This window comes from Camarhynchus parvulus, chromosome 12, assembly GCF_901933205.1.
Source record: "Camarhynchus parvulus chromosome 12, STF_HiC, whole genome shotgun sequence".
Classification (NCBI taxonomy): domain Eukaryota; kingdom Metazoa; phylum Chordata; class Aves; order Passeriformes; family Thraupidae; genus Camarhynchus; species Camarhynchus parvulus.
In genome coordinates, this window is record NC_044582.1 from 1,090,973 (window position 1) to 1,118,240 (window position 27,268).

At 44.4% G+C, this 27,268-nt stretch overlaps 1 protein-coding gene across 1 annotated transcript in view; it reads right to left on the minus strand.

The window, feature by feature from the left end:
• Nucleotides 1-5,776: 5,776 nt before the first annotated feature.
• NUP210 (nucleoporin 210) overlaps nt 5,777-27,268 on the minus strand; it is a 49,628-nt gene continuing 28,136 nt past the window's right edge. Inside the window, exons 19-40 of the mRNA XM_030956655.1 lie at nt 27,018-27,122; nt 26,791-26,892; nt 23,969-24,097; nt 23,178-23,305; nt 22,486-22,621; nt 22,114-22,176; nt 21,014-21,193; nt 19,569-19,649; nt 19,208-19,339; nt 18,867-19,025; nt 18,252-18,343; nt 17,436-17,610; nt 14,541-14,716; nt 13,358-13,575; nt 12,747-12,883; nt 11,908-12,031; nt 10,860-11,006; nt 8,846-9,096; nt 8,048-8,267; nt 7,817-7,912; nt 7,608-7,691; nt 5,777-7,164 (exon numbers count right to left, since the gene is read on the minus strand). Of these exons, the coding sequence (XP_030812515.1) occupies nt 7,064-7,164; nt 7,608-7,691; nt 7,817-7,912; nt 8,048-8,267; nt 8,846-9,096; nt 10,860-11,006; nt 11,908-12,031; nt 12,747-12,883; nt 13,358-13,575; nt 14,541-14,716; nt 17,436-17,610; nt 18,252-18,343; nt 18,867-19,025; nt 19,208-19,339; nt 19,569-19,649; nt 21,014-21,193; nt 22,114-22,176; nt 22,486-22,621; nt 23,178-23,305; nt 23,969-24,097; nt 26,791-26,892; nt 27,018-27,122 (3,036 nt within the window). The 3' untranslated portion in view covers nt 5,777-7,063. The remainder of the gene's footprint in view (nt 7,165-7,607; nt 7,692-7,816; nt 7,913-8,047; nt 8,268-8,845; nt 9,097-10,859; nt 11,007-11,907; nt 12,032-12,746; nt 12,884-13,357; nt 13,576-14,540; nt 14,717-17,435; nt 17,611-18,251; nt 18,344-18,866; nt 19,026-19,207; nt 19,340-19,568; nt 19,650-21,013; nt 21,194-22,113; nt 22,177-22,485; nt 22,622-23,177; nt 23,306-23,968; nt 24,098-26,790; nt 26,893-27,017; nt 27,123-27,268) is intronic.

Genomic DNA, 27,268 nt, shown 5'->3' on the forward strand with positions numbered 1-27,268 from the left:
AATAGCTGCACTTCCACCTCCTGGGCAAATCAACCAAAGCCCAGAGAAAGCTTCCTTTAGCAAAATGTTGAACTCCTCTATTGGGGTCTGAATGGCAAGGTGTAGTCATTGAATAAGGTTGCAGAGATGTTTGAATAAATCTGGAGGACACAAAGCCATCATTGCTGGGCTGTCAGAGTGTTATTTCCTAAATGAAGTTCCATTTGCCAAAAAGCCCTGGATTTACAGGGCTGGGAACCAGGTGCTCCTGTATCATTAGATCAGCTCACCTGCTAAGGCAGAGGGAAGAGTGCTGCTGGCAGGTGCACGAGGAGCAATGCCCAGAGGATGAGTATTTGTGTACACAGAGATGCTGAGCTTGGGCAGGAGGCCAGAACCAGGCAGAACAGAGACCAAAATCCTGCTCGGTTTGGAAGGAAAACAGCTCACTCCAAGGGCTCCCTGAAATACCAGGCTGGGCAAGCACTGATCTCTGATCTCTGCTCTCAGGGACAGGACCAGGGAAGGGCTGCAGCTGTGCCAGGGGAGGCTCAGGCTGGAGATCAGGAAAACCCTTCCCTTCTGCCCCAGAGGGTGCTGGCAGTGCCCAGGGATGGGCACGGCCCCGAGGCTGCCGGAGCTGCAGGAGCTGCCAGGGGTGCCCAGGGTGGGATGGCTGGGGTGGCTCTGCAGGGCCAGCGTTGGGCTGGGTGGTCCTTGGGGTCCCTTCAGCTCAGGATATTCTGGGATTCTGTGAATAGAATTTTTATCTAAGTCACATATCTAAAGTTCACCAATATCAAACATTCCACAGTTAAACTCTAAACTGGGGCCTGGAGTAATTTCCAAATGCACAAACAGGCTGCCTTTCCCTGCCCTCCTCTGTTTAGGAGGGAAATGTCACTGTCCAGGGCTTTCTACACCATCTACTCCTGTGATTCACTGCTGGAGCAGGATTCCCCTGGGGAAATACTACTTTGAAAACACCTGATGTATTTCCACCCTGCTTTTACTGTGTTTCATGGAACAATAGCTTCTCTTATGTCAACCCTACTGCTTGCTCAGTCACTGCATTGAAGGTGTATTTACACTTGTACCCAGCTCTCCAGCCCTGCAGGCTGGTCAGTCACCTGGGTCAAGGGCACAAAGCACTTCAGACCTTTCCTGAACAGCAACTGAAAGAGTCAGGATAAAAGGAGAGAATATTATGAAGCAGAGGGAGTGACTTCTGCCATCACTCCTGAGAATATGAAGCTGTGATTTGCTAAGTCAGATCATGGAGTGAGCACTAACAGGGATCTGTGACCATGCAACTCAGCACTGCTTTTTAACTTACTCAAAATTCTGACACTTTGCACTGTCACTGTAACCCTACATCCAAAAATCAGACAGAAGTGTGATCTGTACCTGTCTGCTTTCAGAAGCACATTCAGTAAAGCTGGAATTAAAACAAAATTTCTGTATCACATTTTATGCCTGAACTACATTCTGCTCTCCCAGCACCCCCAAGACAGCATTGAGCAAATTGTTATTAATTTAATGAAATCATTTGAGAGTGGTAGCAACTGCTGTCTACTTCTTCAATTATCTCAATTCATCAATCTCTTCCTGCTGAAGGAGGTGGAATCTCATACCAGACACACACAAAAAAATCACAGAGAAGTCACATTTTTTGTAGTAGGGGAGGAATATGGAAGCTGCAGCCATGGTGGTGATAATCTGTGTAACACAGATTCTTAGAGCCCAGCGTGCCAGTGATGCCTTGTGAAAACAGCACACCCAGACTAAGGAGTCAGGCACCAAAAAACCCCAGTAACAGCAACAAAACCCCACAAAACACTCCAGCTGACCTTTAAACATCTCCAGTAGACCAATATTTCTACAACACTATCAAAATAATCCTTCAGTTCAGCTGCTTATTTGGAATCCACTTCTGGCATTGCAAGGAGGATGTTTAGCCTTCAGTGTTTGTGGACTTGCTGAAAATACTTTGGCAATTTTATTAATTTTCCTTCCATGCAAGAACCAGCTGGCAGAGAGAATGCACCAGCTGGGGTCAGATGCTCCAGACAACAGAGGGGTTCTTTTTCCTTCACAAGAGATCCTTAACTGTGCTGGAATCAAAGGCTATTTATTTCTATTGGCCAGTCTTAACCCAGCATGAAATGAAATATTAATCCAGCAAATGAAGAAAACCCCAAATATCCACCAGGACATGGCCGCAGCTTCAGATCCAAAGATGACCAGTGAGGCATGAGGAAAGAAAGTTTGGAAAGATAAAAATGCACAGGAGCAATGACAAAGCACTGAGGCCAAATCAGCTTTATTGGCTGTGTTTGGTGACTTGACCAAACTGTGTGTGGCAGGAGAGCTCAGGAGCTGGGAAAGGCTGGATCATAATACTGAAACTCCAGGATTCTTAATATTCTTCTAAGGAGAGCTCTGACCCAGCTTCCACTAAAGACAGGCTGATTGGCTTTTATAGAAAAAGATAATTGAAATCAGCCTCTTCTATTATTTTTACAAAAAAAAAAAAAAGCACTTTTGGTGAGTTAGTAGTTCAAATAAGCTTAGCCTGTTCAATGGCCTGGTGCCTTCCTAGCAACTTTTTGGGAGATGCAGTTTCTTTGTTATCTTTGGACATTTTGAAAAATAATTCTTTTGGTGCCTCTTCTATTCATGATTCACTCATAATAACACAAGTGACTCATGCTGTCAAATTACAAGCTATTACTTTGGAAAATTATTTTTCCCCTTCCTTTTGGATAAAATATGACATTTTTCACTATTTTGTTACTAAGGGCAGCTTCCTACTACTTAAGAGAGTCTCAGAACTTTATTTTCTAAGTACAGCATATGCCACAAAAGACAAAAGCATCTCCCACCTCTTGTCTCTCTCACAGATGAATTCATGTGAAATAGAACAATTATTTAAAACCAGCTCCAGAACTTCCGAGCTTGTTGATCAGTAAACTGAATTTCAATCACCAGATTTTATCTAGACAATACAGCTTTGGTCTGATTTAAAGGTGGTCCCTGCAAGCCATTGGCACATGCTGGCCTAAAATGATTTCCTAGGGCTGCCCTTGGCACAGGCAGCCTCAGGTTCTCTCTCCATTGCAGGGATTCTGGTCTGACTCTCCAGGGAAGTTTTGTGCTGCTTTCCCACCCAAAGTGAGAAAGGATGTCCTAGATGGGAATTGGCTTGCTTGGAAATGAAATTAAAAAATGAACAAAAGGTCACAAAACAGACCTTGGCATATCCATAAGCACAACAGCTTGAAATTAATTTATTTATGCTAAATGCAAAAGTGAGCCCTAGGATAAAGCTCTGAACTGAGCAGAGTGGGAACGGCACTCTAAAACACAACGTGGCAAGTAAGAAGTGAGAAGGGAAGAATGAATGACTGGGTGAATTGCAACCATGTACACAAAGTCTGCTCCATGGAAAACACAAGTGCAGCTCCCAATCTGTCTGGGGATTATGGCAAAGCACTGAGAGGGAGGCAGCACCCAGAGCTGTGCTGAGGGCTGGGGATGGTGGAAATGGCAGGGAATAATTTATGAATACACAGAGCTCTGGAGCAGGCCACCTGCAGAGAGGAGCACAGCACCTGGATAAAAACTGCTCTGGACATGGAGAGGACAAGAGGTGTGAGGGAAGATGTGGAAAGCAGCTACTGCTGCTACAGCTACAGCTCAGTGCCATGGGGAGAAATGTCAGTCAAGGAGAAAAATTGGTTTCCCATTCTAGTTTTAATTTTGCAAGCTTCAGGAGAAGGTCCTGGGAAACTGTGTGCCAAATTTACACAGAGAAGTTGTCTCGTTGAATTTAACAGAGGAAAAGTGAACTCAGCTTTATTCAAGCTAAAAATAAAGCAGAGGGGTTTTGAGTTTTGCCAGTGAAATAAATAAAAATTAGAATATTTAATATCACCCAAAGACCTAATGTCAGCTAGTCATCACTTCCTAAATGCCTTTTTTCCCAGCTTAGAAATGGATGCATTTCCTATGAGAGCACAGGGGCTGTGCTGTGGAGAACACAGGCTGGAGTTTAAGGCCAGCTATAACCTTAAACCTGAAACTGATACGAGGAAGAAACAGCTGAAAAGGCATGGTTTTAATCAAATCACCAATACTACACAGAGTTAACACAGAATCATAAAGCTCAATACACAAACAATACCTCTAAGTTGCCTTACCAGAGAAAAAATATTTAATAAAGAGGAATCAACTGGAGAGCACACACCTTGCCTGTTAACCAAACACCATCTGTCTCCAGGCTGCTCCAAGGAGAGCTCCCGCACTGGGGAGGATTGCTGCAATCCCTGGGACACAACGGGACACAGCTGGGTCTAACTGGGGAAACTGGGATGGGGAAACTCCCCAAGCTTCCTGGGGAGCCCCGTGCTGAGAAATGGCCAGAGGATGCTCATGAAGGACTGACAGGTGCTCATGAATGCCAGAATCAACAACCAAACAGGAAGGTAAGAGTGCCTTTACCTGCAGGGGTTAGCCAAGAGTGCACGGGCACCTGGAGAACTTGAATCCTTCATCTGAACTACAAAAGGCAGCAAACATGCTGCCAGGAAAACCTTCCCCTGGAGCAGCACACCACAATCCTGGCTGCCCATCAGGAAGAGCCCTTTGCTGAAAAGGTGTGGGCAATGTTTCATTCATCATCTGCCTTGCCTTTTAAAGGGGGTAGATGGAGAAATAAAGATTAGGCTGTGTTTGGGATGCTGTGTTAGGGAGCAGACTGGCTTGAAGAGCAATATTGACTTAGTCTTGCTAACCTTGATCTAAGTGAGTAATTCCTTGGGACACACCTGTTGATCAGCTGTTGGCAGGCAGGGATTTTCTGGGTGCAGAAGGCAGCCTGGCACAGCTCAGACATTTCAACTCACAAAAGGCCTTGGAACAGACACATTCCCAGCAGCCCTTCTTCCTCTCAGGGGAGAAAACAGTCAGGAACAAGCAGTAAAAGTGAACAGGGAGGAAAGTCAGCATTAAATGCAAACTCCCTAAATCTCACTTTATTAATTAAAAAAATAATAAATCTTTACATTGGCAGCAACCTGCTCTGAAAAATTTACATCCCCACAGGCCCCTGGCCCAGGGAATGGCCCCACAGGTCAGGTGAGCTCCTCGAGGCCAAAGCCTGGTTGTTGCTTGCAGGAGGTTGGCTCCTGAGTCATACCAGTTCCCTACCTCATTTTTAGTTTTTTTTTCCTTGCCAGGAGACTGCAACTACTTGCCTAAAGAAAGGAAATAAACAGTGAGCATTTGCTGAAGTACTCCCACCACTTGGAGCAGTTTGTTTTTCAGAACATTCAGTGCCAGACTGCTGAATGGGAAAGAGAAACAACAGGAGAGCAAAATCTCTCCTTTAATCATTTCTGAAGAGCTTATCACAGTAGCACGGAGACATTCACAGCCCATTGGCTTCTTGCTGAATGCAAGTGGAAAAAAGATCACATTTTCCTTTAAAACCCAAATGAGCAAAATGGGAAGTTTGAACAAACCTGGCAAATTAGGAGCTGCTGCTACAGTCATCACTGATTTCAGAAGGAATTGAAGATGCTTAGTGAAAACTGGGAGAAATCCCTGACAACAAATACTAGTTGAAAAACTGTCAAAATATTTAAAAACATTACATTGTCAACAGAAGAGAAAATCAAGATTGGAGAATCGTGATTGCAAACACTGAGGGGCTGTAGGAAGTGAAGTTCAAACAACAAAATTCTAAACAGCCAAACCACAGAAAATTCCATCAACAGCAAAATAAAGGTATCTTTAAAAGCTTTATTAAATAATACAGATTTAAATAATATAGCCCAGTGCTAGACTCTGAACAGTCTAGCATACTGTTCATACTGTACCATACCACAAGAAAATTCAAACCAAAGGAGTCTTAAAAAGCTTTAATACAGATTCAAATGATTATCTACATCCAAACTGACCTTTTTAAGTAGTACTAGCACTTAAGGCACAATTTCTCCAAAACTAGCCAGTAAGTTGAACAAGACTCAGTACAATTCCATGTAATTCCAAGACTCAGTACAATCCTTTTGTTTTTAACACTGTGAGGAACCAAAACTCTATGCCATGCACTGGGTTTGCATTCCATTCATCTATTTGCCTGCATAGTTCTGCACACAAAGTATTTTGCATGAAGTATTTTGTTATTTCACTTTCCTTATGGTCCTTAGGAAAGTTCAGACAGCCAGAATATTATTCACAGTTAAAACTGGGATGCTTGTTGTATGTAAACAAAACCCTTATCTGATAGCTGCAAAACCCTGCTTACAAATAAAAGTGACTGGGATGTGATTCTATCCTCAAAATAAAGGATTCCTAGCAGAAGAAAGGTGCACTTAGAAGGCACATGCTTTCACACTCCCAGCTCAGAAAAGTGCTTACAGTAGCAAGAATACTGCAGTTGTACCCAAAGAACTCACGCTAAGTTCTGGGGTTCTTTTTTTTTTTTTCCTTTTCTAATCATTGCTGTAAAAAAACTTCTGAATTATTCACAGTTGTTCCAGCATTCCTCATGCTAAACCAGCATGCTGTGCTGGTGAATCCCAGTGTAAGGCTAAACATAAGAACATTATCAGTGCAATACATTCCTGAGTTTTTGGAACTCAAAATAAAAACCAGTTCTTTGAAATATACAATCCTTCCAATTTTTGGCTCATATTTCACTTGTTTTTCTAATTTCCCTTTTCTTAAAAAAGTTCATTGGAAAGAAATCTAATTTTTTATAAAAAGTAAATAAAAAATTGTTATTAGCCTAACTTAGATATAATTTCTAGTTGCTTGAAGAGTGCAAGAAAGCCAGACTAGCATAAACACTGCTTTTTGTGCAGGCAGCAAAAAACAACAGCTCAAACAAGCTTTTGAGAACTGAAGCACTGACATAAAAACATAAACTCAAAGAGCCCTAAATAGTAAAAAAAATAAATAAATTAAGGAGCGAGTTCTATTCCAGAGCAAACCCCAATTACATCCCGACTGCTAAAGCTCGCTAAGGCACTGAGTTGGACATTTCTTTTCTCTGCCATGAGGAGCCTGGCGTGCTGCCCTAGCGAGAGGCGTAACCCGCGCTCCAGAGCGGCGCCGCGGGGCTGCTCTGCTTGCTGGAGGCCTGCGAGCTGAAGGAATGTGCAGGTGACACCATGGAACCTGGAACGTGGCAAGGAGAACACAACAGTCAGGCTCGGGAATGGTGGGAGAAGGAACAAACAACTGCTCTTGATCATCTGCTGAACACTGGCAATGAACCCGATGATCCATCCCAAGTGAAATCATCCTCAGTGCCTCCTGAAAAGGTATCCTGCAAGTATCAACACTTTGTGGGTCTTCCTGTTCAGGACTCAAGTCTGAGGGGAGCACAATACATTTCCCCTCAGCAAGTGACACTCACGTGAATTTGCCTTATTTTATCTGAATCACCAGGCACTTGTGTTTACAACCAGGCCTGCAGCTCACTGTAACTTTAACACATCTGTAAGTGTGTGAATTATTTTTCATTGCCACTCCTGATTACAAACCTTCCTACATTCAATTCCAGTGCAATTGCCAGACTAATCAATGAATTCACTTCTAACTGGGTGACAGCTGCTTACTGTTAGGGGTGTGCTGAAGACTTGTCCTTGGGTGGAACACTGGCTGATTGTGCTGTTCATTCGGCGAGAAAAATGCATGGTAGGCTGCAAGACAGTTGAAAAACAAACCAAAATAATTTCACATGGCAATTATTCTTTTTTATCTTACAGCTAACACACTGTAAGAAGCTATAGAAAAAAAATTCTTGTGCAATCTTTCATTCTCTTACCTATGATCATAACAGCTGTCCCTGCTAAGAGTGCAAAAAGTGTGAAGATCATCACCTGGTAAGACTCAACAAACTGCTGGAAGAGAGTGGCTTCATCTGCAGAATTGATCAAGAGGAGGCAATATTGAGTTAAAAGGAGCATCTTCTCCAATCTGCTTTAAGAGTTAACCTCATAAACATCAGAGAAGCTAAAGGCTTCTTCTGGCATGCGGAGTGCAGAGCTAAACTTACATCTTATGGGTGCAGTGGTTCTGTCAGTCAGGTAGATCACTGTCACTGGGATGGTGATGGACTGGTCTGTCATGGGACTGGAGACAGTCAGAGTGGTGGACAGGGAGCCCTGGCTGGGAACTCTGGGATCAGCCAGGCTCACAGTGTACACCACATAACTGGGCAGCCCATAGGACTTCTCCTTCTCCAGCACCTTCACTGCTGGGGACTCGCATTTCACCTGCACAGGGAACATCCAACCTGGAACAGACTGCTGGGACAGCACAGCACAGCTCCCTCCTCCAGGCCAGCTGCCAGCAATGGGGGATTCCACAGAAACACTGAGCAATTCACCCCTCCAGAGGAGTCAGGTGCACCCTTACAGTGACACCTGCAGCATTTCCCCCTGCCCCTTCCACAGGTCTGAGCCAACCCCACACAGCCAAACCCCACAGACCCTCAATGGGCTGTGTGAGCTAAGGGCAGTCAGTCACACACATACTTGGGCCAGGCTGTAGGCCCAGGTGAGCCTGATACACCTGTACTACACCCAAAAACCAGGGCCAGGCTGGACGGACCCCTGAGCAACCCAGTGAATGAGTGCCACCCCATAGCAATGCACTGGAACAGGATGAGCTTTAGGGTCTCTGCCAACCCAAACCATTCTGGGATCCTGGAAAAGTGAAAACTGAGGAAGAATCATCATTCCAAGCTAAGCATTTCCAAATCATCTCAGGAACAAATCTTGACACGGTAAAGATGGCAGGGAGTGCCTTGCCTGTGGCAGCTCAGAATGCTTTCAGCTGGGAACACACTCACCTCCAGGCTATCCAGGATCTCACTGGCACCAAAGACTTTGAGCACGGAGCTCGTGTCCTGGTTGCTGAGCAGCATCTCAGCCTGGTCAGCGTAGAACCAGCGGTTGAAGGGCAGCTCCGTGCCCAGCTGCTGCCCGGGCCCCGCGCGGCCCCGCAGCGCCGCCGTCACCCGCAGAGAGGCCCGGCCCCTGCTTAGGTGCTTCAGCTGCTTGTCAGTGAGGCTGTGCATCCTGATGGAGCACGTGTAGTGTCCTGCAGGAACAAGACAGCTGGGGCTGCTAGCTGCTCACCTTTGAGGGTTTTTCTCCATGCACAGCGAGATTGCCGGGACATCTTCAGAGAAAAGCCAGGAAAGGTGGTAACGCTCAACCAGCAGTGATGAGGAGAGCACAGATGGATTGGGACAGTGGGGCTGTGGAGTCAAACACCACAATCCCAGCACTACAACTGCAGAATTGTTCCTTGTCCCTAACTGAATATCATGAAAACAACCACTATGCTGGTAACTTCCAGTCACATTTTATTCTAATATGTCACTGAGACTCTGTCACAGACATCTTTTATGAAAAATCCTTTCCTTAGGATTTTTTCTCCTGAGAAGCTGAGAGGCCTCAGGAACAAAATGTAAACAATGGTTATCTGCTGCTGTGGAATGCAACAGGTGCATCTGTGATTGGTCTCAAGTGGTTGTTTCTAATTAATGGCCAATCACAGCTCAGCTGGCTTGGACTCTCTGTCTGAGCCACAAGCCTTTGTTATCATTCCTTCTTTTTCTATTCTTAGCTAGCCTTCTGATGAAATCTTTTCTTCTATTCTTTTAGTGTAGTTTTAATATAATATATATCATAAAATAATAAATCAGCCTTCTGAAACATGGAGTCAGATCCTCGTCTCTTCCCTCATCCTCAGACCCCTGTGAACACGGTCACAAGACTCAGTTCCACTTTGCACATAACACACTAACACTGAAAAGCTTTACTGAAAACAAGATTGAAAATCCTATTTCATATTCTTTTCAACTAGTGTTAAAATTTTAGCCAGCTACCATCACCAAGTCTGGGAAGATGTAGTTTATTCATAAAAGCTCCTTTAAAATGTATACATCCACCAGGTTTCTATCTCATATGGGACCAATTAATCTGTTATTAGCAGTAAAGGTAGTAAAAACTTCCCACAGAATGGAAGATAAAAAGCATCAGTAACAAGGAGAACTTGCCAGGTACATGTTTTCCCCTTATTTTCTTCCCCTAGCTAAATAACAGAGGCATATGCAGGGCAGAATAGGGGTTTACACTACGGGTGCAGGGATGAATCTAACAGATAATTAATGTTCTTTAAGTAAAGTCCATGGTGGTTTGGTGCTCTTCTAAATCAAGTTACACTTTCAAAACATTAACACATTTTGTAGACTTGACAATTTTATTTCCACCTCCACAGTGTCTGGCAATTTCCCCCCTTTTTAAGACCCAGTTCGTGATGTTTTGGGGGTACATTCCACTTTTGGAATACTTGTCACCTGAGTGTTCCTTTGCTTCCTTTACTTCCTACAAAAACTCTGCAAAACATGAAGTGGGCTGCCAGTCACTTCTGGCTTTCTCTGAAAACCAACACAAGATTTTGTCACAGGCAGAAAACCTACTGAAACAAGAAGTGTTCATGTGAGCAACTCACTGAGGCCTGAGCTCCTACACAGCAAAGCCCAGGGGCTTCAGAAGGAAAGAGAGCAGGTTTATATTGGATGTTAAGAAGAAATCCTTCCCTGGGAGGGTGGGCAGACCCTGGCACAGGGTGCCCAGAGCAGCTGGGGCTGCCCCTGGATCTCTGGCAGTGTCCAAGGCCAGGCTGGGAGCTTGGAGCAGCCTCGGACAGTGGAAAGTGTCCCTAACCATGGCAGGGGTGGCACTGGGTGGGCTTTAAGGTCCCTCCAACCCAAGCCATGATGCTGGGATTCTGTGGAATCTGCTGGACCAAAGAGCTTGTGTTTGCCTGCAGTGTGGCATCTTGTCACATCTTACCTGAAACTGCATCAAACCCAGGTTCTGCCACAAAAATATCCTGTGCTGGGAAGTCAAAGGCATCACTGTTGAAATCGAGATGGCAACTGATAATGGACTGGGGCTGTAACTCAGCAATGGCTTCAGTCTGAGCAGGTGAACACTCCCCTAGGAGGAAGGAAACAATTCATCTCTAATTAATTACAAAATAAAATTTTGTAATTGTAACTAATTAAGTTGAATTAATTAAAAGCAAAATCATGACTTGCAGCATTGGGTTATTCTACCACCTTCTGAAATAGTTTCACAAGGTTAAGAGGATCTTAAAATCACTGGAAATCACAGACAGCTGCCCTTGCTCAGGGTTTAATCCCAAAGAGATAGCAATGAAAATTTTATATGTTGTGGGGTTTTCTTGACAGGAATAATTTATTTACAAGAAAGAATAAGCTGCAGAAAATTTTCTGCTCAGATGTCTCTTGAATAATTTATATGATCCTAGAAGCCTTGAGTTAGATTTTAGTATCTGGTGAGATGATTTTTTGGTAGGCTAATAATTTACACATGGCAAAATAAAATACTATTGGAAGAAGTGCTAATTGTTAAGCTAGAAGCCAAAAGGATCCGTAATCACACAAAATACAGCACATTAAATAGAGGACACAATATGATGCTTAATCTTTGTATTGATTCTAACTGGTGGGAAGTTCTGTAAAGATTTAAGGATGTTAACTAAGTAAGAAATTATAACAACTCCAAGAAGGCAATTGCAATTAAACATATAAGCAATTAGCTGATTGCCCATTAACTGTTGTCCATATGATCAAAAATGGTACCTCTATTGAAATCTACTGGTTTTGTTAGTTGTGAAGTATGAATAGTGCTCCAGAACACCTTCCAAATTCTATCCCATGGCTCCTAGAGCTCCTGGGACTCCAGAAAGGCATTTGAGATTCCTGGGGATCTAGTTACCCTTAAACAACAAACAAAACCCCCATAACACAAACCAAAGCATCATGAATCCATAAACACACAAGAAACCATCGGCATAAGTATTTTTGAATCATACCTTTCAAATTTTTGTTTGTTTCCCCAATTAAAACTATGACTTTTGAGGCTGCCGCTCCCTGCAAGTTTGTCTGCATGCCACTGACATGCATTGCTGTGGTCCTCTGAGGTGCATTAATCAAGATCTGAAAAAAGGATGAAGCACATTGTTACCAAAAACTGCTTCAACAAATAAAAATTAAGGCAAAACCAGACTGGATTGGTTGTGAAAGACTCCAGCAGGTGATGTTTTTCTTTGAAATCCCACATTTCTCTAATATTAGAAACTGCCTTTCCGAGCAATTTAAGCTAGCAAAACCATTTTGTCTTCCTACCAAACCCCCAGAAGTTAATATGCATAAAGCTCTATGTCTAAATTTAATTTAAAAAGAATGTCTAGTGCTTATGCTGGCTGATGTAGTGGATTGTGTCAACAGTACGATTGCATAGCAGATAAACAAAATAATTTAATGGAGTACTTCTGATCAGTGATGCATGGCACATCACTTGACCAAGTTCTTGCTGGCAACTCATCCTGCAGTGAAGCTTCATTCTTAAGAGCAGCCATACTCAAAAACTGGCTAGCACCTGGAAACAGCTTAGCCAACAATGGAATCAAAATGTTCAATATAAGAACAGTAGAGGTGAAAAATCAAAATGGCTATGCTACATTTTCCTCCTTAGCACAGATGTTTTAAAAAAACATGATGTTTTTGGCCACATACCAAATACTTCCCAACCATCTGCATTTCTAAAAGAACATTTCTAAATATTTATAACAAAATAAAATTCCACAGAATACAGTTTGTTGAGGTCCACCCCAAACAAACCAATCTCAGCAGGAACAGAACAGTGCCTCACCTCTCTGTAGGTTTTCAGTAACCCAGGGATCTCATAGTAGACAGTGACCACCCCAGAGTCCCTTGCCAGGGCCACGCCAGTCTTGGGGTCCACGAGAAGAAGAGCACTTGAGGAGGAGCTCCACACACCTGGCAGGCCTGGAAAACACCACAGGGGCACTGCTCACACCCTGCTGCCAACTGCAGCTTTTCCTGGGCACTGGTGTCTGAGAGTGCCACTGCCAGGCAGGGCACACCCCTCCCAGTGCCCAGGAACCACTCTGGTGTCTGAGAGTGCCACTGCCCAGCAGTTATTCTGACACAAGCCCATTAATACCAACAATCAATCAGAGTGATTGAAGGCAGGCCTGACTCTGCAGGAGCCCCACAGAACCAAGCCTTTCCAGCCAATGGAATAAAAACGTCTGAAGTGTGATGATGCTCAGGAATTCAAAACAAGAGATGTACTGCACAGTGCAATTAAAATTAGAGGAGTTGATCAAACCTATTTTTACCATTAACAAGAACAGTGACATTTGATTCTGAACAAACATGGTAAATTATGCATGTAGTTTTGCTGAGCCTGGTGTCCCATGGAAAGGCTGCTAACCCACAGAGCTGGAGGCCACTCACCTTCCTGGGCTGTCAGCAAGGTCCTGAGGCACAGGACATCCCCCACCACCACGTCAGGGAGCTCTGGGAAGATGGCATGCTGCACAGGCAGTGGGATGTAGTCTGCAGTGCCACTGTGCTCTGCATCCCACACCCTGAGCAGGGTCAGCCCCACGTTCACAGTCCTGACCACAAAGGTGTTGTTGGCGGCTCCCTTGGCGATCTGCACAAAGTCGTCTCTGCACACAAACACAAGTGCTGCTGCATCAGGGAAGGCTTGGCAATGGCACTGTCTCTCCAACAGGAGAGCTATCAAACCCTTCAGCGGGCTGACTTGTTTTCAGGAACAGTCATCTGATGAAGTCCAGCAAAGTAAGGAAATTATAAAAATTATTTAGGTGCCACTGAGGCAAATTACAGTTCTCAGTTCACCACTATGCTGAGGACATACCAAGATTGTAATTATGCAGGAAAACTACTTCTTAATTGTGAGAATTGTAGAGCTTTAGAATGACATGATCTGTCTCTTTTCCCTTTTCTCAAGGGAGTTAGGAAGCCAAGAAATTTGAACACCAATATGCAACGTCCCAGACATAATGCCATTGGTTGGCCAGTTCTGGTATTCACCCAAATTCAGTGAGGTGCTCTGCAGAAAACAAACCATGTTTCAGTAATAGCATTAGTGGTACTTTCCTGAAGACCACAGGAGGCTGCTTCACAACATTTATTCTGTAAGGCAGAGACCAAAGGCCTTTTGAGGCTTGTCCCTGCTGTGGGAAGGCTGCACAAGCCGATCTGAGGAGACAGCCCCTGACCCAGAACGTTCCTCACCTTACATAAGCCCTCAGTGAGTCAGTGGAACACAGCACTGACAGAGGCAGATGCTGATAGATCAGCTGTTTCTCTGGGCCACTGCTGCATGCAGGGGGATGATTCAGAGTCACTCAGTGCAGAGCACATCTCCTGCAGGTCCCACTGGGACCATGCTTATGATCTGGGCAGCTTTCCATGGCTAGGGAATATCGATTGCTAACTGCAACTCTCCTTCCTGCCACTGCCTCTGAAGGCTGCAGAGGTAAAACCCTTGCTTTGCTAATCCCAGCCCAAGCTGCATGTTCACTTGATATCTCTGGAACCATTTTTGTTCTTTGTGTGTCTGGCCTTTCTTTGCTCTCTGTAATTACCACCCATGACAGACACCCACCTGTTGGTGGCAAAGTTGAGCACAGCATTGTGTGCATGGAAAGTATCTCCAGAGTTATCGTGGAAATGGACTGTAAATGTCAGTGTCACACCCAGGGGCAGGGCCTGCAGTGCCTCTCTGTTCTGGGTCAGCAGAATGGGCCTCATGGAGATCCTGAGGTAGGAGATGGGGCAGACCTGGAAAAACATCAGCAGTGAGAAGGAAAGTTAAATTGCTTTTTATGATACCCCTATAAAAATAATCTAAAAGAGTTCTTTTTATGTAAATATCCAGAGCTGCCTTTATGAGCTATTTGCATTTAGCACATGCCAGGACTGACACGTGCAGCTGTTGTTATCAGCATCTCCATTTCACAGCTGAAAGGGGCCTCAGACTCTGTCTAGTCCAGCCCCCACTCCAGCTGGGTTACCCAGGGCCAGGACCATGTGCAGGCAACTCCTGCACATCTCAGATGGAGACTCCACAGCCTCCTGCACTCTGTGCTCAACAGCCACCCCAGGAAAAAGTGCTGTCCCATGTTCAGACTGTGTTTCCTGTGTGTTCCCCTTGCCCTGCCATGGCTGAGAAAAGCCTGGCTCTCTCTGCTTTGTACCCTCACAAGCTGGTGTTTCTTAGCCCTTTTTTCCTAGTACCACTGGGAACTGAAACAAGCAATAATCATGTAGAAACATACATCACACACACACTTCAGGGAACACATTACTATCCTATCAATTCAAACTGTTAAGATTCCCTGGATATGCAAGGGAAGAAGCGGCCCCACGTCCTCTCTCCTAATAACTCCTGAAATAAAAGGTGCAATTCATTGCCCAGGTATTAGAAGGGCAACTCACAATGTATGAATGAGGGGATGGAATAGGCACTGCTGCCCAGCTCCCCTGCAGCAGGTGAGAAAGCCAAGCTGTTCCAGGCAGAGCTGGCAGCTGACAAACCCTGGGGGCTCAGCAGGCTGAGCTTGCTTCCCTCAGTGCCTCTCCTCAGTCAAGACACAAGTTGGGAACTGCTCTGAACTCCTCAGGAGAATCTGCTCCATTAACCACATGTGCGCACCCCCACATTCCTGCAGCAACACTCCAGTCAAAAAAGGCTTTCTGAAGACAATGACTTGACAACCTAATATTTTGGCTTTTAAATAGCATATTACTATTCTTGATCAACTTACCTAGGTTAATGAGCAAAATTACCCAACAAAAATAATTGTATCTGCTCTTTGTGTTACAGCTTTTGGAAAATAAATAACAGAAGGGCAGAGGAAGCAAAACCCCTCAAATATATTGAAAAAACTATTTTAAAAGAAGGCCTCAAGCTTATCTTGTAGAAAAATCCCTTTATTTTCCTGACCTAAGAGGCTCAGCTAAAACGTAAAACTCTGCAATCTGAAAATGTACATGTCAGAACTTAAAAAGGAAAGGACAAATTTGGCCTCCAGCAAAATACATCTTTGGTGAATCCAAAAAAGAAAAAAAAAAAAAAAAGTGGCTGTAACATCAGTATATCCCACTGTCTGCTCCACGGGCTGGTTTCATCAGATAAAATCTCTGTGCATACAGATCTCTGCCCAACAAGCTGTGGTTACAAGCCAACAAAACCCCCATTTCCCTGACAGATTATCAAGCCTGCTTTACTTTAAAATCTCAGCAACTATCCCACAAGGGACAACTGCTAAATTTAATATTGATGAAAATAGCCTTTTACTGTTAAAACATCTCAGGTTTTGATGTATTTTTTTTTAATTCAAGAAAAAATCAAATAAAATACTGAGTGCAGCAGGTCCAGGCAAGTGCTGAGCTTGGTTCCAGGCTAAGCTCACTGTCACTCCTTCTTCCCCCACCCTCCCTGGCTTATGTAAGAGCCCTTCTCTGAGCCAAGTTCAAGGGCTCAGTGTTAAGTGATGCTGCTGCAGCAGTTTGGTTCTTAATTGTGTACACTTGTACACAGACAACACCAGATCTTATGAAAGAAGGACAACGTGAAGGAGAGAGCTTTGCCTTAGAATGACACAATAGATTCAAGCTCATCTCCAGCTCTGTCACAAGTTCTCTGACACGACCTTTGGCAAAACCTCTCAAGCTCTCTCAGCTCTTCAGCCATAAAATGAACTGTGTTACCTCACGAGGTTAAAAATATCATTTCCATAAAGGCACTACAGTTGTAGTAAGTACAGGAAAAATGAGCTGTACAAGGTGCTGAACTGAGATGGGTTCTACTATACAGAGCTTTGTACCACCATCCTGTGTACAGGACAAACTCACACAGGGGGATCTGACTTCAGTCCCACTGGGTGCTGACTAAATGGCATTTGAGCCACCCCAAACTCACCAGACATCTTCCACTTGCCAAAGGGAAGAAACAAGGTTATCAGTAACACAGCTGGAGACTTCACTGCCACCACCACACAGCAGGGGTGGCTTTAGTGACACTGGGCCCCCATTTCTTGTTTCATTCCCCACCCAGGAGGACAAATCCACACCCTGTCCTACAGGCAAAGCTGAACATCATGGGAAATACCAAAATTCAAATAAAAAAATCCACCAAGCCCTTTCACAGTGATTACAGGAGTTAAACTTAGAAATAACTTAAAGCACTCAACTGTACATTTTTCTCCTTTAGCTGGGACAGCGGGAAGATGCTGACAGTAAAAAGGGATAGGAGGAAGGGGAGCAGTGGGTATCTCAAGGCTCATGCTGCCAGATGCAGGAAGTTCTTGGCTCAAGGATTTTTTGAATAGAGATGATGATGGGCTTACATTCCCTGGTGTCCCACGGTTCAAAGCTCAGAACTGTTCATTCCTACACTGCTCATTTTTCAGAAGTGAAGTTCAAGAAGTGCAGCCAACGATGTTGCAGTAGTGAAGAGGTACTTGAGGAAACTGCAAAGGAAGGGAGCTGACAGTACCTTAACAGCAGCTATGATGGTCTGGTTGATGCCAAACAACTCTTGTGAAACCACTTCAATGGTTGAGGATCCGATGGCAGAGCCAGAGACAAGGAATCCTCTCTCATCGATTTTCACTACAGGGACTTTGTCTGGCCCCTCCAGGACACGGTAACTCAGGGAGGCCACTCGGTCCCTGAAGCAAAACAGAAAGTAAGGAACCCCTTAAATGTGTAAAACCATACACTTAGGGTCACTTCCAATACAAACCATTCTGTGATTCCATGGAATCATGCTTCCCTCCCCCTAAAATTTAAATGTCTCTAAAGCTTTGCCCTCAGCGTGTGTCCTACTGTCTCTATCTGACCATTATTATGCTGGGAAAACTACATTTCAAGCCTGGTATGAGTCTAAAATGTCAGTCTTTGAAAACAGATTATGTAAAAATAGTTTCTCATTTGGAAATGACATTTTAATCTGAAAATCCAGCCATAACCTCTGTGTGCAAAACACACAGAATTATATTCCACAAAGCCTCAATCACCCATCAAAACCTCTACAGGAAGCAGGCAGCAGGATACTGCTTTAACTGGCTCAGCTGCTTTTAATAAAAGGATCTGAAAGTTCCCAATATTGAATGAATTTTCCAGCTACAATCTCAGACAAGATTTGACAAAGCCCAAGAGAACAGTAAGATACCATGAACCAGCAGGGAAGTTGTGCATTAAATGGATGAACAGTGCTACTGAGAGACTGAAACAGCTCCCTTAAACCCAACTGCCCTACAGTTTGGATAAAGGGATGACACAAGCCACAGTATGGAAACAGAGCACTGACCTGTTGGTCAGAAGTTTAATGAAGGAATTCGGTGACATGAGGATCTGCTCTGCTTCTGCCTCTGGAGTGATCAGATGAAGTTTTTCAAACACCTGGAAAACAAGAGGCATTTCAGCCCACTGTTGTGTGCAGACAGTAATTTACTTTATTTATTTAATCTTCAAAATAAACAAACAAACACGAACAGAGCTGTAACATTCTGTCTTCTCTTGTATAATATATATGGTAAAACAAGACAACTGAACATGAATATTCCAGAATAGGAGAGCCAGTATCTTCTACAAGTTATTCTGAGAGAATTTATTCCCAGGGCTATGGCTAAACTGGTCTGTAGTAAGTTCAGGAATTTTCTTCAGCATGAAAACAGAAGATTTCTCAAGGGAAAAGGTGTTGGGAACCCCATATTCACCTGAGTTACTTTAGACTCCCCTGCCCCCATGAAACTATGAACTGAATGAGCCCCAATGAGGAACATTATACAAACAAGAGTAAGGGCTCAAAGATAAACCAAAGCTGGAACTACTCCTGCATTTCAAATTCCTGATTTCAAAGACAGACTTCAGTCCACTTCTGAAGGAGATACTTCAACTTGAACCGTGTAGAAAATCATCCTACCTGAATCTGGATTTCATCAGACAGTTCTCTTGCCATGTTGTGGAACTGGTTGGCTGCAGCATCCAGGACCTTCACTACAACTTTCAGGCCTGTTCTCCCCTTTACTCTGCCATAAACATCCACTGCAAAGTTGTAGTTGGCAGGAAGCTGAAAAGCAGCCTTGGACAGGAGAAAGGGATTAAAGTTGGACTCATGGAAAGCCCAGACATTGGCACCGAGGTGCTGACAACTGATCCTGGGTTTTGAGGCACTGGGGGCAGCAATATTCCCTGCATTGCCCTGATGTGGCTGTTTCCTTTCCAGAGCTGCACACACATGCACTACACACACACACACTTTACCTCACTGTGCCTTGTCCTGACATCCAGAGTGTCCCTCTTGGTGACAAACCAGTGGAACGTTAGCCCCGGCACAGCATTGCCAAAGGAGAAAGGAGTCTGAGTGCTGGTGATGCCCATGACATAAACTGGCATCTGGAAAGAGAGAAACCAGCCTGCTTAGGTAATGACAGCATGCAAACCAAACACCTGCCCACAGCAGAGAGAATTAAACTTAAAATTCACTGATCAAGAGATAGGGTCTCTCATGAAGAAAATGGTTCCTCCCAGAGCTGCAGTGCTGTCAGCACACAATGTGACAGCAATGAGCACAGCTGCAGTTCCAACACATGAAGGGACAAAAGCCAATCCCAAACCAGCTCACCTGAGTACCAGCTTTCATTCGTGTGATGGGTGCCCGAATTCTCACAGCTGTCAGCTGTACTACCTCAACTTCCACCTTGTCCTGGGAAGGAGGAAGGGAAGACACTCTAAGCATGTGTCAAACAGAAACCAGATTTCACTTTCAGGCTCTACAGCCACTATTTTGCCATTATCTAATGACTGTTGCTGTGTGATTAGCATGACTTGTCAGAGGAAATACAGATGGACAAATTCAATAGGACTGTAAAAAATAAAAAGGATTAAATTTTGATGGATAAGCATTTAAAAATGCCCCTAAATTGAAAAAAAAATCTGCTCAAAATTACTGATGGCATGAATGTTGGAGCAGAGAGGTGAGAGACAGCGGCACACAAGATCACAGGGAGAGGAAGAAGAAGAGGGATGAAGAAACCCAGGGGTAAAGGAAGAAATGGAGAGGACTTAGAATGAAATGAGGATTGTAGAGCACTAAATGAGACAACTGAGAATAAAAGAATGATGTCTGAACTCTGATATCTCCTCTACATATATCCAGGCATTCCTGATTTTATTCCTGCTATATACTGGGGAGGAAAGGTCAGACCTGGACCTCACTGGGCAGCAGATTGACCTTTCAAGTTCACTTCGCCTCCTGTCACACCATTAGGGCAGAGCGCTGTTCATACATTAAAAAGCACAGATTTCTTGATATTTTATTTTTTAAAAACTCACTTTGTGTCTTCCTGGACTGTGCTGACACCTTTCAAGCAGCAGAGCTTTGTGGTTCACAGCAGCTGTGCTGCCCTGAGCTCAAAGGAAGAAGTCATAAGATCTGGCCCAAGTTCTGTTCCTCTGAGTCTCATGCAAGTCCCAAGGACTTGTGCTCCCTTGCAGGCCTGCCCACCTCCCTCACACTCAGCTGCAGGAAAATCTAAGGACACAGATTCTGAGGGAATATCAGGGATTCACTGCTTGCACCTCACAGATGGTTTCAGACCACAACAAGGGGTGACAGGGTTCTATACAGGCTGCTGCAGCTTAGGAGACAATGTGTGTTTTTTTCAGCAACAGCTGCCTTCTGCATCCTCCTGATCTAAGAGGGCATGCAGACAAGGACAACCTTCTGCTGTGCTGGAAAGGCTTCTTTAGAGGGGCTTTTCTAGATGCACCAATCCTGAACCTAACCAATCCTGAAGACACCAGGCTGGTCAAAAAGCCCCCCTGGTTATCTGTGGGACTCTGGTTTAAGGCACAGCAAGATTTACCTACCTGTTCAAAGTACCACTGTGCCAGTACCTGTGTAGTTCACAGGCCAGGGAGAAGGAACTCTGAGCTTTCATCTTCAGGAAACCAGAGAAGTGCACGAGGTAACACTGCTCATGCACAAAGACTCTGTGCCCTCTTTCAGAGCCAAAGCCATGAGTCAGAGAGACCCTGTCAGCCCCCCAAAAGCACCACAAACATTACCTGGGACACGGCCACAAGCTTCTCTGTCTCTGCATCAACAGCCTGCAGCACTCCTGTCACCACCCCAGTGCCAATGGCCACTGCTCTGATCAGCCCAGAGCTGTTCACTGCTGCAATGTGCTCGTTGTCAATGGAGAAAATGACGTTGGAGAGAGGCTGGGGGCCTCCCTCAGCAGTGATCTGTCAGAACAGCACACAGAACAGCACATGAACCCTTCAGATAGTTCTTCTGGTCACCACTACAGGGCACACCCTCCCTGCTCAGTGCCACAGTGACTTCACTGCTGCCTGCACCTTCCCAGGACAGCTCCAGGACTATTCCCCCTGGTCCCAGCAGCATGTCAGCCTGGGAAATGTGTGAGCTGAGCACACAGGTGAACCCTGTGCCCCACAGAGTGTCACAGGCTGATGCCACCTCCCCTCCAGAAAGTTTCAGCAAGCTTTACCTGTCCTTCTCCTCAGCACCCTGGTGCAGAGCTCTGCTCTGTGTTTCAGTGTGTACAACAAACTCACTATGCCTAACTTCATGGAGCTGGCAGATTTACTCATGCTGTGCTGGTGTTTAACACCAGAAAAGCTGACACTCAATTGACAAAAGCAAACACAAATCCTTTGATCCAGCAATAGAGCAAACCAGGAGCTGGCTCAACAATGACACTGTTCATGGAGTATTTATCACAGAAACACAATGGGTTGGGCTGGGAGGGACCTCAAAATTCATCTTGTTCCATGGGCAGGGACACCTTCCACTGTCCCAGGCTGCTCCAAGCCCTGTCCAGCCTGGCCTTGGACACTTCCAGGGGTCCAGGGGCAGCCACAGCTGCTCTGGGCATCCTGGGCCAGGGCCTGCCCACCCTCACAGGCATCAATGGTTTCCCAATATCCCATGTGACCCTGCCCTGCACAGGGGTTGAAACTACTCCCTCTGTCCTGTCACTCCAGGCCCTTCCCAAAGTCCCTCTCCACCAATCCTGTCAGTCCATTCAGTGTGAAAACAGATAAATGTCAAGTTGAGTATCTACTGCTGAAAATCCAGTTATGAAGATTCATTTTACAACAGAAATTACAAAGTTAAGAAAATAGGTAAGAAGATGCCTCACCTGAATCATGGCCCCAATAATTAGGGTCACTTTCCTTGGCAGTAGTCTAAATGGGGCAAAGACCTAAAACCAGAAAGATGAATATCTCTGTTCAGGATCCTTCAGTCAGATAAATTATGCCACAAAACAGTACAAGTGTACAAGTGTACAACTGAGTCTTTAGTTGCTTAATCACAGTAAATTGAGCATGCAGAAAATTAACTCATCATCTGCAGTTAAACAACACTGAAATCTGACTGGCATTAGGTCAGCTTCCAGACAGAATGAATTTTATGGCAAATTGATTATCATACTGTAACCATAATTTATGTATTCCTCTTCCATTGTAGCACAGACTTTCTTTGTGCATGTATCTTATCTGAAATGATTTACTTCAATCTGCTGTGGAGCAGAGTTGATTCTCTGTCCTCTTCTGTCAGCCACAGCTGCCATCAGGCTCGTCTGCCCAATGGTCATCCCACGCACCAGGAAAGCAGCAGTGTGCTCATCCAGAGCCTCCCTCAGGGGGCTGCAAAGAAATCCATTAAAGACATAATAAATTACTGAGTAAATTACAAATAGCAAAGCAAAGGACTCATTTAGTGCCCAGCAGTTTTACCACAGGCTAAGTGACTCTGTCTGAAGCAAAGTTAAGGAAATTATCACATTTCTACACATGATGGCTCTTTGCAACCTGTGCTTTATTGTAACATTAAATACCTGAAATGGAAATGAAACAAGTAACAGACACAGTGAGTTTGATAACATCAGATGTGCCTTGGCACAGCACTCTTGACCTGACACTATTTGCCAAGTCACTGCTTCCAAGATGCACAAAGCTTCATCAGTCATCACACTGGAGGAATGCAGTCTCTTTCATCAGCCAGCAACATTCAGGCTGTTAGTTCAGGCAATTCCCCTCAAAAATAATAATCTTTAACCTTTTACCAGGCAATTAAGACTTCACAAAAATAACGTAAATAGAATCTCAGCCATTGTGTATTACTGTGTCTTTAACCTAATACCTTTATTCATTTTTTGCCAATTCTTAATTGCAGATTAATTTTAAAAATCCATTAACTTACACAAGTGAGACAAGCTGAGATGCTGCTCTGAGACTGAGATCCATGACTGGGAAGTATTTTGCTGGAAAAGGTTTCTTAGAATCATCCAGAACTCTGACATAAGCCTTAACTGTTTTTCCTATCTCCACCTGAAACAGACACATCCAGTCATTCTGCATTCAAACCACTCTTATTTATTAGCATAAACATTTTCATTTTATTTTGTATTACACTTGTAGTAGGGTAGTGGAGATAGAGCCCCAAGGTTAGACTAGCACTAATTTTAAAGACTAATCCCTGCCAGCTAGAGTTAGTGTCAGATGAAATGAATGAACTCAGGTCCTTCAGCTGGCAAGGGCATAATTAAAACATCCAGAAATATCAACACTTCTTTTGTTTAAGGCGCACCCAAGCAGGCAAGAGCAATGAGCTGGACTTTTTTTTGTTAAGTTTTAAAACCTGACATATGGAAAATGACCTTGGGGCAAAACCTACTCCTAAAAGAATTGCTCACATGCATTTTAAACAGGAGGAAATGTAAATGAGCATGTCCATATAAATTATGGATTAATATGGCTGTGTAAATGCAAAAGTTGAGATTGCTGCCACACAGAACATGAACAGATACCTGATACTGTGAGACACTTATAACCTAAAGGAATAAATCTGGGAGGGAGGAACAGAGACACAGGGAGGTTGTAGTTGTTTCTCTGTTGTAGCATCTTGTCCATGTCTGATCTGTGTGTTCAGGACCAGCCCAGGGAGTCAGGGCAGGCTGGATCAGCTCCTAATGCTGCTTCCAAGGCACTGACCTTGTCAACAACTCGCACGTACAATTCCTGAATATCAGATACATGAATTTCAGCTTCAGCTGGGGCAGGGAAAGCCAGACACAGGTCATGAATCATTACAGTCACTGATCCTGGGAGCAGAGGCTGCACCTGCAATGCCAAAAGAAAACTGCATTATAGCACTTCTTTTCTGTTGTTCAGAGGATAAAATTTGTACCACTTTCATGGCAGAAGCAGTTGAATGCAGAAATCTCCAAGCTTAGACACAGAGAATTCTTCCACCAAAATAAAATCAAGCTGTAAAACGGATGTAAAAAGTATCATGCTACTGAGCTAGTGCAAACAGCCCTCAGGCACCAAGTGAATTAACAGCTCTTCATCTGGAACACTCTGGCATCCTGTTACTCTCCCGCCATTAAGAGAAAAACCACACAAATCATTTAGAACAACAAAACTTTTCTTAGTAGAGTGAAAGCCAAAGTGATAAGGAAAAAAAAAATCGAGGACAATGATTATGCCTGTAAAGCATTGATATTCCTGTAAGATTTGTACTCTACTGTCACTGTCACTGCTTTTTATCTGAGCAGCCAAAAGCTGGTGGTAGATCCTGGTAAGTAAAAGACAACTGACAGATCAGGTGTTTCTGTAATAAAACTATTATTCCATTAGTTTTAAAGAAAGAGAATGTTACACCTCTTAGCGGATAAAGAGAATGAAACAACGAAGAAAGAGACCTCTGGTCACAAACACAAGCCCTCAGAACTAAGCACCCATCCCAAAGTCCCCTCTCCCAAGGCCATGCACTCACACCTTGCTCACATCAGCTCTGCAGTTCTCCTGCAACTCCCTGACCTTGTCACAGACCTCAGAACAATCCCAGCTGTTCTCCTCCCTTTGGCCAGGGACAGCAGTGAAGCTGGGTGTCCTGTTGTGTGCTCTGAACAAGGGGAGATGGCCAGGCCCCCCAGTGCAAAGGAGTTCAGTGAACTCTCAGCACTGCCCAGCAGCACCACAGGAGTCAGCAGCAGAGCAGTGGGGAAAGCTGACATTTTGTTCTGTGAGGGCACTACTCCTGTTTCTGCTTCAAAATAAAAAGGGATGTGAAGTTTTAATAAAGGTCAGCTTCCAGAACAGCAGCAGTTCCCAGAGAGGGTGTCTGATACAGGGGATGGGCAGCAGGGCAGGGGATGTGGCCAGAGGAGGGAGCTGGAATGGAGCTCAGCTGGGCTGGGAGACCAGAGAAAGCAAACAGGGAAAAGGGCAAGCAGGGCTACTGCAACTTTTAAAATGCTTCCTGCCTCAGCCACCCCTGCTGTTCTCCTCTCCCATGAGGTGTGCAGTGGCTCCCAGTATCCAGGGATATTGCACTGGTGACCACTCTTCTCCCCTACCACCCACCCATGCCCAGAGAAAAACCAGAGGGAAAGGTACTGTGTCAAAATCAGAGGGAGAGGTACAGAATTCCTCCTTGGCAGCCCCACTGAAAAGTCTGGGAATCACTGCTCCAGATCACTTGAATTTAGTTTCTCAGAAGAGTTTACTGCCAACTCATCCTCTGCCAACATGGCCTGCACTGGTACCTGCCATGGCAGCAGCCTGACAGGGCCTGCTGATTTCCCAGGCCATTCTGCTGCTTCCATGGAAAACCAGGGCTGCTACTGGGATTTAACACAAGCACAGCACACAGAGCTAACAAACCTGCCAAATCTGTGTGGGGCTGCATTTTTAAAAAAATGTGTTTAAAGTGGACTTTTCTCTCCTTTAATCTGACAGGCAGTTAAATCTCTTCCTACACTTCACAAAGCCTACCTTGCTGTCACTCCTCCACTCCTGGATTCCAGACAAGAGCACTGAACCTGTCTCATGTACATCAGTTAAACCCATCAGGGAGACCTGACTAAAATCTATTAGGAGTTTGAACAGTACTATGTACAAAAATCTCCTCATCTCTTCTACTTTTTTCTCACCTCCGTGCCTAGTTGAAAAAAATATTCCCACCTCACACTTATAAGTTATAGAGACAATCAAAATGTTTCACAAATTCTTTTGATATTCTCATTTCCACCCTAGTTACCATTATTTCACTAACTTTATCAGCATTACTTCTTAAAAGGCAAATCTGTAAATTATACATTTATAAAAACCACTCTTTAGAGCAACTTCCTTTGTTTCAAGTTCTTGCCTAATGAAAGCAGCAATGCAAACACACAGTTTTACTGGTGTCCACTGCAGAATGGATTTCATATCCTGGGCCTGATGAAGTCAAGCACACCTGCACTTCAGTGGCATCTTCTAGTGGAAAAGTGCACTAGAAACTTCGTATGGAGATCAGAATAAACTCTTGAGTAGATATTCATTCACAAAATATCAGGATGCAATACTGTGATTAAAAAATACCCTGAAACAGCACTATAGGATTAAAGAATTTGAAGCCTTCAGAACTACTGGCCCACAGCAAATACTCCAGTATTACTTTGGAAACCAATTCATGTGTAGCTTCTGAATAATTCTGTCACGTTATTCTTCATGGTGTGTTTGTGAAATCAGGAACATTTTACTTCAAAGTTGTAATGGGTGAAGTACTTGGAACTGGCTTTTATCTTATACAGAGAACACAAGTGCATCACAGCTGTAACAAAACAATTTCCTGTACCTGAGACTATACCTGACAGTGCCAGTGCAAAGATCCCCCACCTGAAGCACAACTGTGACAGGCAAACACATCCAAAATGCAACTGCTGCCTCTCTATCCACACCTGCTGCAAAATGCCCATGAGTGCTGAAGCTGCAGAACAATAACCTGGTTGCCAAAAAGGTGTAAAACCCCCAAACACTGCACTCACCAAAGCAATGCCTTGAGTCTCCTCATGTGTCACTCTCACAATATTTGGCACACTGGTATTAATGAAAAAATATCCGGAACCTTGTTGGATGAGAAGTTCTGCCTGCAAAACCAAAAAGCATCCAGAATTAAGATTGTATCTTTCTAGTAAAGCTGTCTCCTCCCACACCTTCTGTAATGTGTGATGTTTTCCTCCCTGCAGGTGCAAAGCAGCAGAGAACTCCTCACCTGGACGTCAGGGTGGTTGTAGATGGAGAGCCCAGTGGGGCTCACCTTCACATCTTCCACGAGCATCAGTTCAATGGTGGCAGGCCCTGGGAGCACAGCTTCGTGCTGCAAGAACAATGGCAGCAGTTACAGCAGAGGCACAGCACTGCCACAGTCCTGTGTGTGCAGGCAGGATGTTTAAAGCAGGCAGCCAAAGCTCAGAGCACAGGCTGAGGGATGAGATGGCCACAAGATCCAGAGGGCTCAGTCAG